This window comes from Chionomys nivalis, chromosome 18, assembly GCF_950005125.1.
Source record: "Chionomys nivalis chromosome 18, mChiNiv1.1, whole genome shotgun sequence".
Classification (NCBI taxonomy): domain Eukaryota; kingdom Metazoa; phylum Chordata; class Mammalia; order Rodentia; family Cricetidae; genus Chionomys; species Chionomys nivalis.
The window spans coordinates 28,717,472-28,730,871 of NC_080103.1; the positions used below are offsets into that span (position 1 = coordinate 28,717,472).

General features: G+C 43.7%; 1 protein-coding gene across 1 annotated transcript in view; it reads left to right on the forward strand.

Moving 5' to 3' along the window:
- The first annotated feature begins 1,856 nt into the window (after window positions 1-1,856).
- The window catches only part of Dbt (dihydrolipoamide branched chain transacylase E2), a 34,835-nt gene continuing 23,291 nt past the window's right edge, over window positions 1,857-13,400 (forward strand). Inside the window, exons 1-3 of the mRNA XM_057793523.1 lie at window positions 1,857-1,911; window positions 9,107-9,230; window positions 11,741-11,816. Coding sequence (XP_057649506.1) covers window positions 1,861-1,911; window positions 9,107-9,230; window positions 11,741-11,816 — 251 coding nt within the window. The 5' untranslated portion in view covers window positions 1,857-1,860. The remainder of the gene's footprint in view (window positions 1,912-9,106; window positions 9,231-11,740; window positions 11,817-13,400) is intronic.

Consider the following 13,400-nt stretch of genomic DNA (forward strand, 5'->3'; position numbering starts at 1 on the left):
CTGAGGATCTGACCTGGGTCCTATGGAAAAGCAGCCATCTCTTCAGCCCCTGTGGTACCTTGATTATCTTAGATAGTAGATTCCTATTGCAGAAACATAACCTCCTCTGAAGAAAGCTTTTTATTTACCTGTCACAGTACTAGGGACTGATGCGGAGGTTTCATGCGTGCCAAATAAGCACTCTACCAAAGAGCTGTGTCTCCGCCCTCGCTTGTGCTTTCTAATTTCAAACTCCTGCTATGAATTCTTGGCTCTAATCTGTTTGCACCATTCTAGTTTCCTTTGGTGGTAGAAGGAATTGAACAAGATAGAAGTATGGTATAGAAACTAGCCAAGAGGGCTGGAGAGATGGCTCAGAGGTTAAGAGCACTGGCTGTTCTTCCAGAGGATCTGAGTTCAATTCCCAGCACACACATGGTGGCTCGCAACCATCTGTAATGAGATCCCATGCCCTCTTTTGGCCTGCAGGCAAACATGCAGGCAGAACACTGTATACGTAATAAATAAACTTTAAAAAAAAGAGAGAGAGAGAGAAGTAAACACTCAAAGATGTAATTGACTTGATAAAAAAAAGAAACTAGCCAAGAAACTATAGATAACATTGTAACCGACCTTACAGGAATAAGTAAAGTCTACAGAGACATTTGGAACTGAGATTCTCCTGGGAATCTCATGCTGGAAAAAGGAGGCTAAAGCCAGCCACAGAGAGAATTTGTCTGCAGGGAAGAGATTTTACACAGTTCTGACGATTCATCAGACCATCCTGCAGGAGAGACTAAATCTGAGACCATGTTGCATCGGTGATGGGCAGAACCATACTTTGGTGGGACTGCTTAGCTATACACACTTCCAGCCTTCTACTTCAAACCTAAACCACAAAGATGAACTTGGGGGGTGCCTTGGTTAGGATTTCTATTGCTGTGAAGAGACACCATGACCACAGCAGCTCTGATATAGCAAAATATTTAATTGAGGTAGCAGCTTTAGTTTAGAGGTTCAGTCTATGATCATCATGGCAGGGAACATGGTGGCATGCAGGTAGATGTGGTGCTGGCTCCATCTTGATCAAAAGGCAACAGGAAATGGGCTGTGACACTGAAAGTAGCGTGAGCATAGAAGAACCCAAAGCCCACCCCTACATTGACACACTTGCAACAAGGCCACACCTCCTGATAGTGCCACTCCTTTTGGGGGCCATATTCATTCAACCAACCACAAGGGTCATTAGATTTTCTCCTTCCTTATCTCATCCAAATGTGACTACACTGACTATCTCTCTCCCTCCTTCCCTCCTTTTCTCTCCCCGTCCCCTCCCCACCTCCTCTCTTAGTCTCTTAGAATGGTTTATTGCAGATGTGTGGCTGAGCCTCGCCCGTTAGGGTTTCCAGGGCATCAGCTCTGGCCCTAATAACTCTTACAATAATAATAAGCTTGTATATTGCTATGCTGGTGACCACAATAAGAGGGCATCGGATCCCCTGGCTGTTGTGAGCCACCTGATGTGGGTGCTAGAGACTGAACTCGGCTTCTCTCCAAGAGCCATCTCTGTAGTCCCTAAACGTGATTTCTCTCCATTATCTGAACTAAAAAGGTGATTGTTGGTGCGTGTGTACTTGCACAGCAGTACCTGGCCGTTTGAGCTCCCCTCCTCCCCCACTTCTACCTCTCCCGCTAATACTCTTCAGCACAGCCTTGAGGCTGCCACCGGCCCCGCCTCGCGCCCCGGTTGGCTGCTGGGTGGGAGGCTCGTTTCTTCGCTCCTATTGGCCGCTCAAGGGGGTGCGTCTCGCGTCTCGGGATTGGTCTCTTGGAGGAGGCGTCTCTCCCAGCTGGGCGGCCGGTGGCTATTTCCGGAGTAAGATGGCTGCAACGCGCGTGCTGGGGACCTGGGGCCGGAACGCTGTCAGACTGGTAAGCAGGATCGAGCGGGTGTGAGGTTAAAAAGAAGTGGTTTAGCAGTGATTTGTCACCTGAAGTGGTGCGTTGCTTTCTTCTTCGAGTGCCACGCGTCCTGTGAGTAAGTGATGGAAAGATGCATGCAAACAGAAGGGTAGCGAAAGTGGCGCACTAGCGAGGCTGGGAACAAACTCTGCTCTTACCTGGGCGCGCTCCTGTGGCGATTAGCGTTCCTCCCAGCGGTGCCCACAACCCTGCCTTTCACCTGCTTACTTTGCTTGAGCATCTTGATGCCAGGCATTGTCACAGGCGCTGCAGACCCAGAGCTACAGTCTTTCGGGATTTATTGTGTACCCAACCCTTGTCAGATGTAGGCACTGTTAACCTGACCTCAGGCAATTTTCAGTGGGGAAGAAGAGAAGAGAAAAGGAAAACTTTGCCCTCTAGCTTGAGATTCACTTGGAGTTCTACTTCTCTCCCAGGTCCACACTACATGCCATCCCAACTTTTTATCAATTTACCACCTGCGTTTGCCTTCAGTTCCCCCTCACGCACAAGCTTTTAGCAATAACGGTGGATGTATCCCATTAAGTATCCCGTTTCTTCCTAATTGTATAACGTATTGGATACCGACCTTTCCCATTTCCCTAGATATTCCTGCAGTGATGGCCTCCTGATACCACAAAACCTTTTCCCAGCCTGCTGTCTGTGTGTACTGGGCACTGGGGATATAAATATAACACAGACACCATCCCTTTCCTCCTGAGATTGTAATCTAGTGGAGGAGAAGAGGCGAGAGGGAGGCCGGGAAAGACAGAAAGCCATGGCTTTAGACTACATCAGGGAAGTGCTATTATGGAACAAGTGCCTAGAGCTACTGTGGCATGGGGGTGACACCTGTGGGGGAGTGGGGTTCAGAGAGGAATTCCTGGGGGGCACTGAGTGAGGACAGTGTGAAGGGGGAGGAGGAGGTAGCCAGCGAACAGGCCCCTTGTCACAGCACCTTACTAGGCATTTCTGGCGGCGCTTCTTTTGAGAGCTCTCCATCCTTGGCTTCTCAGACACCAGCTTCCCAGTATTATTTATTCTTCTTAAATCTTTTGCTGCTTAGTTCCACTGTTCTCTTTCTCCAGCTTCTAAATACTGTTTTAAAGTCATGTACTGCACAAAAACTTTTCAGTCAACAGTGGTCCCATAATATGGCAGATCTGAACACTACCTGTGACCTTTCCCATGTTTTGATGTGTGTAAATATGCAGACACAATGGTGTTACAGTTGCCTGCAGTGTTTAGTACAGTAACATGCTATACAGGTTTGTAGCATAAGAACTGGTATATAGCTTAGGTGGGTAATAAGCTAAGCCATTTGGTTTGTGTAAACAGAAGGTGCCCACATAGACTAAATCACCAAATGATAGAGTTCTCATAGTGGTGTGTGACTGCTTCCTTTCTAAATGCGCTGGCTTGGCCCTCTGCACCTTCCCTGCTTCCTGCATCGTCTCTCCCACTCCTTTGGATATATTTGCTGGCTGTGCTAATGGTTTCCTGATGTTCCCTCGTCTTCCAAATGAGTCTACGAAAGGCTCAGCTATTCTGCTGTCCAAGAGATTTCCAATTGAACAATATGAGGTGTTTTTCAATCACAAGTAATACAAATCCACTGGATGAACAGGACATCATCTATGCATACAAATGGCAGATGACATACGTGACAGTCGTTATCAGGGCTGATGTTCCATCAGTTCATTCCGACCTTTCCCATCTGGCCATAAGAAGCTGCAACAACTCCCTCAGTAGTTAAGGCTGGAAGGAGGAAGGAATCCCACCAGGCTGATCTAACCAGCAAGAACACTACAAGGCTACTGCTAGCACCAGGGAGCCTGGAAAGCTAGCCTTCAGCCATCTCACAGTTTGCCACAGTGCCTCAGGGATGCAGCCACCGGGCTCCGGAATAGAACCCTCAAACCTGTTTCTCTTGATTCTAACTCTGAAGCAATCTAGCCACTCTTCACTGCTTCATTCTTAATTGCAGGTGTCTTAGTCTTTCCTAACTGGCCTCTGGCCTCTGATCTGTCCCTTTTGTGATTCATTTCTCATAGGCTGACCATGATGACCTTATAAAGTAAGGGACGCATTATATCATGCCATGTTCTTGCTTAAAACAACTCTTTTTTTAAAGATGCCCATAAGCCACATGACCTAGGAAATTTATGATCTGGCTTCTCCAACCTCTCAAGCCTCATTCTTTATTAAAAACCTGTTCATTCTACACTTTATTCTCCTCTTATCCATTCTCTTTTGATTTCTCTTTCCATGCCCTTGTTTCTCTTCTACTTTCATACCCCCCAGTTTGGTTTTTTTTGGCTTTTGAAGACAGGGTTTCTCTGACCTCCTAGAACTCTGTAGATCATGCTGACCTTGAACTCAGACATCTGTCTGCCTCAGCCTCCCAAATGCCACCACCACCGGGCTTATGAGACATTCTGTATCTGCCTTTGTAAAGAGAGTCTGTGTCACTTAACATGATGATTGCTGTACCATCCACTTTCTCTTTTTTTTTTCTTTTTCTTTTTTTTGGGGGGGCGGGGGGAAGGGAGTTTGGAGACAGGGTTTCTTTGTAGCTTTTTGGAGACTGTCTTGGAACTTGCTCTATAGACCAGGCTGGCCTTGAACTCACTGAGATTCTTCTGCCTCTGCCTCTCGAATGCTGGAATTAAAGGCATGCACCACTAACGCCCAGCCCATTTTCTTGAAAATAATTTTTTCCATTCTACCATTTTTCTGGACATCAATGAAATAAGATTAGAGTAAAAGTAACTATTTTACACACAAACACACCTTGCTCATTCCAGCCCCAACTCTGACCGTGCCCATCTTGGGGAAGGTTTAACTTTGGTTTTGCACAGCAAGTATGATTAATAAAGAGCAGAAGGACACTTCTAAGGCACAGGAAGTGATGCAAGCACAGAAAGTGCAGCAAGAATTTGCTTAGCAGGGCTGCATGAGCAGGAGCAGCTAGATTTGGCTTGATCACACTCAACTTCATGAGAATTCTGTTAAACAACCCTCTGAGCACACAGTGTGCTCTCCTGATTCCAGACCTTTGCTCATGTATTTCCTCTGTCTCGAAGACTCTTGCCTCATCTGCAACACTTCTCATCCTGTGGGTTACTCCTACTCAATCTGCAGTTTTACTTCAGGCTAACTCTCTCCAGAGGCTCCCTTAGCACACCCTGCCAGAGCTGTGTTAATGGCCTGTGTGCTCCACTTTCATTCTACCAGTGTCTTAGTTAGAATTCCAATTGCTGCGAAGAGACACCAAGACCACGGCTGCTCTTATAGAGGAAACATTTAATTGAGCCGGCTCGCTTACAGTTCAGTCCATTTTCCTCATGATGGGGAGCATGGTGGCAGGTAGGCAGATGTGGTGCTGCAGGAACAGCTAAGAGTCCTACATCTTGCAGGCAACAGGAAATGGACTGACTCCCTGGGCAGTATCCTGAGCATAGGAAACCTCAAAGCCCACCCCCACAGTGACACACTTCCTCCTCCAACAAGGCCATTCCCACTCCAACAGCCACACAGCAACTGAAGTTCACCCTTCAGTCACTATGAGATTATGGGGGCAATTACATTCAAACTCCACCACTAGGCTTTGCATGTGGCAGGAATTGCATGTGTTTCCTTCTCTATACATTCCTAGTACTCTGCATACTCTGAGAGCATCGAATGACTCAGTAAAAGAAGTTTTGTTTTGTTTGTTTGTTTTTCAAAGCAGAGTTTCTCTGTGTAACAGCCCTAGCTGTCATGGAACTCTTTATTTGTAGACCAGGCTAGCCTCGAACTCACAGAGACTCACCTGCCTCTGTCTCTTCAGTGCTTGGATTAAAGGTGTGTGCCACCACTCTCAGTGCTTGCTTTTGCTTTTTTATCTTATACAAACATTTTTAAAGGGGGAGGGCTTAGTACCTGTGATAAATTAATCATCAAACAAGGGGTTTTGTGTCGGATTTCCTGCTTGGCTAGGAGTCCTACATTTGCTTCCTAGTTTAGTCAACTCTACAGAATTTAAAATCGTTATTTATTTGTTGTGTGTGTGGTGGGGAACACAAGCGTCATGAAATACATGTGGAAATCAGAGGACAGCTTGCAGGAGTCTGGTTTCTCATTCTACTATTTGGGTCTTGGGGATTGAAATCAAGTCCTCACGGTTGGGAGCAAGAGCCTTGACTCCCTGAGCCACCTCACAGGCCCTGTGGTACATTTCTCAATGGTATTTGTCTTCCTGCTCAAAATACTACGTAATGTGAACTATTTTTTTTTACTTCTTTATTATATTAATCAGCTAAAATTTTTGGCGTCCCTTCTTTTTTTTTCTAGTTGTAGACATTAAATTATTGATATGCTGAATCACTAGGTATAAACTGGAATTACCTCAGGCACGTTAGGCCAAATAATGTCAGTGGAATTGTGTCTTTTAGGTATTGTTCATGACTCAGTAAAAGAAGTTTTTTTTTTTTTCTTCTGCAAAAGTTTGTAAGGGAGGAGAGCTTAGCGCCTGTGATGAATTATTCACAGGCTTGTGGTCTTGCTGTGTCCGGTTCCTGCTTCTCTAGGAATCATAACATTGGTGCCTCAAACAGAAACCTCCGCCAGTTTGTCCTTTAAAATCTGAGGCTTTTCTGGGCATGGCAGCGCATGCTTTTAGTCCCAGAGCTGTAAGTGAGGACAGCCTGGTCTGCACAGGGAGTTCCAGCCTCCCGGGGCTATGTAGTATCTCAAAAAAAAAAAAAAAAAAAAAAAAAGAAGATAGTTGGTACTGTCACTCTCAGTAGGGCCCCAAAGGTCAGTCTCTTTCTACCACTTTGCACTGTTAGTAGGAAAAATAATCCCTACCTTCCCGTTCTTAACTAGTATGATTTCATGGGGGGAGGGAGAATGCCTTCTCAGGTTTGAAAAATCATTTTTTTCTCCTTTCTATTGGCTTTTAATCTCTTCACTTCCGCTAATTTTTAATCTCTCCCCTCTTTCTCTTCAAAGCCATGCAATGGCTGATAATCACATAATGCCCATTGCAACTCCGTTGCCTTTTCTCAGTCCTGTTGGTCAGCTGCAGGAGCCCACCTTTCATGTGTTAGCCCACCTTGGCCTTCCTTTCCAGACCTTACCCATAATAACCTATCATATGAGCTAGGTAGACTGTTCGTTAGTCCTGTCTGTACTGGGACCTCACCCCCAAAACATGAATTCCCACCCCTTCCTGACATTCCCAGATCCCAGCAACCATTCTGCTAGTCACTGCTTTCCTCTCCAAATCTGATCAAGCCAAATCTTGCTGCACTTTCTGTGCTTACATCACTTCCTGTGCCTTAGAAGTGTCCTTCTCTTTATTATTCATACTTGCTGTGCAAAACCCAAGTTAAACCTTCCCAAGGTCAAGCTAACCCCCTCCCCCACACACACACACACACTTCTCTTTTGTCTTTTTCTGAGTGGGGGGGAGCACTTAATTTCTTCTTACAAATAATAAAAGCATACATGACCCTGCTTGGGAGAAAGAAAGAATTGTTTCTCCTAGATTATAGCTTGGAAAGAAAGGGTTCTTTCTCTAGCAACACGACGTGGTAGGAAGAGCCTAGACTTTGACACTTTTCTTCAAAGCTTTAATTGTAATCTGACCTTGGATCACTTCACCTCCTGTGAGGGTGACAGTGTGAGCTGGAGAGAAAGCACTGGATATGAAATCTTCAAGTACCTGGTACATAGCGAGAAAGCACTCCATACATTTTAATGGTTAGTTCTTGACCTGAATTTGATCACTGGAACCCGTGTCCTCTGACATCCACTTCTGTGCACTCATGTTACACACTCACCATAGACATACACACGTATAATAAAATAACGATTTAAATATAGGTATTATAAAAGTGAGTTATCAAGTGGGAATGGGAAGCTGCCTGTGGGAGGCTGAGGCAGGAAGATCACTTGAGCCCCGTGTTCAAGACTAATGTGTGTAGCATAGGGAGACCTGCTGCCAGACCACAGATAACCAATGTACAAAACTAATGTGATGTTCTCCAAGCAAAAGTTACTTCTATATAAATGGAAGTTTTAAATACATACCAATATTCTCAAAAACAAAGGCTAGAAATTATTGTTGTTTAAAAGGTAAGGTAGTTATTGGGTATTGATAACATTGAAAAGTTAACGTTAAGAATAAATTTTAAGTTAAGGACATTTAGGTTTTGATATATCAAGTTGAGTGTACTTATCATGTCTTGAATCATACTAAGGCATTATGCAAATAGTTAACAGAGTTATCTATCAATTAGTAATAAGAAAACCAGCAGGAGAGCTGGAGAACAGTTCTGCGGTTGGAGCACCGGCTGCTCTTTCAGACAACTGGGTTTCAGTTCCCAGCACCCACAGGGCAGCTCACAACTGTTTGTAACTCCAGAGGCTTCAACTCCCTCTTTTGGCTTCTCTGGGCAACAGGCCTCACATAGTAACATACTATACACATAAAGTAAAAGGGAATATCTTTTTAAAAGAAAGAAAGCAAGCTATCTGGGCTGCTTAGAGGTAAAGTGTGCCAAGAAGCCATGGGTTCAGCCCCCACTACTGAGAGGAAAAACAGAACTTTTGGACATAATATTTGTTTTTCATTGGTCTTGTTTGCACTGTGGAGCTTTTTGTTATTATTTGTTTCTTCAGTCCTAGGATGAACTCAGGGCAGTATGCCTGCTAGCTGAGTGCTGTGCGGCTGAGCTCCCTCTGCAGCCCCAGGTTTCCTTCGCCGCATTATTCCAGGAATTCCAACAGCTTAAGCCTATCTACTCCCTGAAGTGTAGGGAATCGGGACAGTGTTTTAAACATAAAAATAACTGTATGTGTCTCAGTGGGTGTGACTTTTAAGTCCATGTTTTCTCTATGATTGAGTTTGAGTTCTTTTGATTAATGGGACAGCAGCAATTTGGAAAATAATCAGTTTTATCAGTTTCATGGTTCCTGCTGCTGAGTATTCTGAATTTGACTATCTAATTCATTATCGATATGAGTGTCAGCCTACAACAGAACTGAATGAATTTCAGTGTGTTTATACTTTTCTTTTGGGAGTGTGCGTGTGAACCCACGACTTTCTACGTATGGGACACACACTCTACCAATGAGGTTTTACTCCCAGCCTGAGGATTTGTTTTCTCTTCGATAGGTTTGTGTTCGCTATTTTCAAACATGTAATAACGTACATGTTTTGAAGCCAAAATGCGTGTGTTCCTTCGGTTATCCTTTGCTCAAATATAGTCAACCTCATCACTCCCTGAGAACTGCAGCTGGTGAGTATACTCCCCAAATAGCATGTCGAATAATCGACTCTTTTTCTTAGTAATTGAAGACTTAACAAAGTAAAAAGATTAATCCTGTGTTTCTAGCATGGCTCTCCCCACCTCTCTCCGTTCCCTCTTTTCTTTCCCTCTCCACTCATAGTTTCCCTAAATGCTGGTGCCTTGTACTGTTGGGACTGGGTTATTACCCAGTCATCCGTTCTTTATGCTCTGATTTTCTAGGTGCAGTCATTGGCACTGATGTGACCTGATCAGTTCAGGTGAACTGCTGACTTAATAGAAGCATCTTTATATCCTGGTGCACAGTCACTCTGTTTGTGAGGTGAAACTTAATCCGTTGTTATGACGGCATGGTGTAATCACCCTGACTGCCCTGCTTAGAGAGAGTTCCCTGGCTTTTATCTACTTACCTTTCTCCTATCTGCCCAGCCTCTGTAGATAACTAGAGGCCTCAAGTATTAGATTTGGCAAGGGCATTAGAGCGTTTTCTTCCTGCTGGCCTATTAAGAACCCTAGACTTCATTATATACTTAAGTTTTTGGAGGATACAGGGGCCCTGGCAATGGAAAGCTGGGAAATTCTAGGCAGATTCTGACTGATTTTCCATGCTTTTATATTGCCATCCTCAATAGTCTCAGACAATGTAAACTTTACATTCACCTGCTTTTAAAACGATTTGTATCTGTTTGTACAGATATACACATATGTACACATATATACACCATATGTGTTTTTTATTCCTAGCATCACATATACAATATGTAATTTATTTTGGTAATTGTATAGGTGGAGTGTGCATGTGTGTGTGTGTGTGTGAGAGAGAGAGAGAGAGAGAGAGAGAGAGAATGTGTATATATATGTGATGTGTGTATATATCTGCAGTGTGTGTGTGTGTGTGAGAGAGAGAGAGAGAGAATGTATGTATGTACATGATGTGTGTATATATCTGCAGTGTGTGTGTATGTTTGTGTGTGTGTGTGTGTGTGGTGCTGGGGATAAAACCCAGGAGTTCATACATGGAGCCAAGCCTTCTTCCACCTTGCTCACTCTGCTCAAGCCAGGATTTCCACCCTGATCACTGTTGCTTCACAGAGAAAGTAGAGGCAGGAGGAACAGCAACTCCCTGCTTCGGCTTCATCCTCTAAACTTTTCTCCTGAACTTTAGGTTTATCAACTGCAGGCCACGTGGTGTTTGTTTGTTTGTTTGTTTTGAGGCAGGGTTTCTCTGTGTAGCGTGGCTATCCTGGAACTCCTCTGTAGACCAGGCTAGCCTTTAACTCACAAAGATCCGCCTGCCTCTTCCTCCTGAGTGCTGGGGTTAAAAACACACCCCACTGCCACCTGGCTTCGTGTTTATATATTATTAGCTGTGCAACACTGAGAAAGTTGCTCATCTGTTTCATTATCTGGAAAATGAGAGTAACCATAGTATTCATTCGCACTGCTATGAGCATTTTTCAGGAAGTGTGACGACCTGTGTGCAAGGGACCTATCACTGGGACACCTGTGTGCCCTAGGGATCTATCAGTAGGGTGTATGTTTCAGCACCTACTGTCTCTGTCACTCAGCATCTTTTTAAGTTTCTTTTACTCTGCTTAATGGAGAGAGGAAAGAAAAATCTTGGATAATTTGGCAGAACATAATCTGAACATATTAGAAATGTTTAGGCATGATGGTGCATGCCTGTAATCCTAATACTCAGGAGGCCGAGGTAGGTGGATCCAGCCTGGTCTACAGCGTGAGTTCCAAGACAGCCAGAGCTACACAGTGAGGCCCTGTCTCAAAAGAACAAACAATAACAAACAAGCAAAACCTAAAAAGATGGCAGGAGAAAATTAAAAATTTCCAAGACTACTAGATAAGCACTGGCCTGGTTGTAGTCATAAGTATCGAGGACGGTTATTGGAGCGAGAGATCTTGTTGAGAGCAGGCCTTTTCTTTAATTAATTAATTAATTAATTTATTTATTTATTATGTATGCAACTTTTCTGCCTCCATGTATGCCTGTACGCCAGAAGAGGGCGACAGATCTCATTACAGATGGTTGTGAGCCACCATGTGGTTGCTGGGAATTGAACTCAGGACCTCTGGAAGAGCAGCCAGTGCTCTTAACCTCTGAGCCACATCTCCAGCCCATGCAGGCCTGTTTTGTACATCAGTATTGTTTCAATTGGTCAGGAGCTTCATAGGAGAGACATTGTAACCCTATCAAAGAGCATTATTTGGGAAGCTGGAAAACATGAGTTCTATGGCAGTAGACCTGTGTCTTGGAGTAATTCTTTAACACTTTAGTGGTTATGCTTTTTAAAATTATAAAATGCTGGGCTTTTAGTTTTGTTGTTGTTGTTGTTGTTGTTGTTTTGGTTTGGTTTGGTTTGGTTTGGTTGTCTATAATATGGAACAATTTCTGCCTCTACTTGAGAACATATTCTAATTTTAGAAATAAAAGTAGCTATTGATGATACATATTTAATGAGATCATTTCCCATTTATTTTTGAAGTGCTACAGGGGCAGGTTGTTCAGTTCAAACTCTCTGACATTGGAGAAGGGATTCGAGAAGTAACTATTAAAGAATGGTAAGTTAGTCTCAAAGTAATTTTAAGTCAATGTAAAATTAATTGAATATGCAAAAAAATAAGACTCAAATTGGGAAACTTCTTTGCTGATCTGCTGATAGCAGAAGTTATTCCTCAAGTCTCTTTCTTTGATGTGATTTATTAATGATTGTTACTTTATTGTGTGTGTGTTTTGCCTGTGTGTATACCTGTGTGTCATGTTCGTGCCTTGTGCTCTCAGAGGCCAGAAGAGGGTATAGAATCTTGTGGAACTGGAGTTACAGATGGTTGTAAGCCACCATGTGGGTGCCAGGAATTGAATTCAATACTCTTAATGACTGAGCCATCTCTCCAGTCCGTTTCTTTCTCTTTTTTAAAAAAAAAAATCCTTTAACTGTCTAATCTTTGTTTCAACTACAAAAGAGATTACTTTCTAAGAGATGATAAGTTGATATAAAACCAGGGCAGAGCAATAATCAAAGCCAGTGCAATGACCCTGCAAACTGGGCACCTCTCAATCACACCCAGCCCACATGAATTTGGAATAATCTAATGTATGAACTCACAATTTCCTTCCTAAAATCTTAAAACAATCCTGCCACCTAGCTCTCTACCATATTGAACATGGTTTTCAGGAAGCAGGCTTGGTTCATGTTACCTGACATTCTTTGCTTGTGGACTTATAAGATACTTTACCTGAAAGGCATAAATCAAAAAATCTGAAGCCCTAAAACAATTAGGACTGGAGAGATGATTCAGTGGTTAAGAGCATGCTCTGTTCATCCAGCAGTCCTGAGTTCAACTCCTGGCACCTATATTTGGCAGCTCACAACTGCCAGTGACTTCACCTGTAGGGGGATCCTGTGCCTCTGTGTAACATGAACGGGGGGGGGGGGGGGGGGAACCTGCCTGCCATTGGGGTTTTTGTCCCGCCCAGTACCACACATTTGTTTAACCCCAAAGAAAATCACACATAGGTCTCCATAAATTACAAGCTGATTGGCCCACCAGCTCTAGCCTCTCACTGGCTAACTCTCACATCTTGACCAACACATTTTTCTGATCCACGACAGCCATGAGGCTCAGTACCTTCCTCAGTGGAGCAGATCACATCCTGCTGCTTCGGTGGTCCGCGCAGGAGTGGGAGGAATCAACCTCCCCACTCCCAGAACTCCTCCCCCCCCACTACATCATTCCCACCTCCTGTCTGGTCCTCCCACCCACACTTCCCGCCTGGCCAATCAACGTTCATCTACAACATGATTGACAGACCACAGACAACTCTCCCGCACCACCTCTGTCTCATACTTATATGCCTTGTACTTACATACTTACATGCCTCCCTCCAATTAACACAAAAACTTTAAAATTATATAGTATAAAATAGTATAGATACACATATAGTTGCTTGGAACAAAAGGAAGAAATCCTTTATTGCCTTTGACATTCTCCATCCTTTTGTGTCTTTAATCTTTTGGAAAAACATTACCTCTTGGCACTGAACTAAGTTTTAAGGTTTTTAGAAGTAGCAGTTACATTGAATAAAGAGATTTCTCCCCCACCAAAGTTCTTTATTTTTCCCCCTCAAGATAAGGTTTTGTTCTA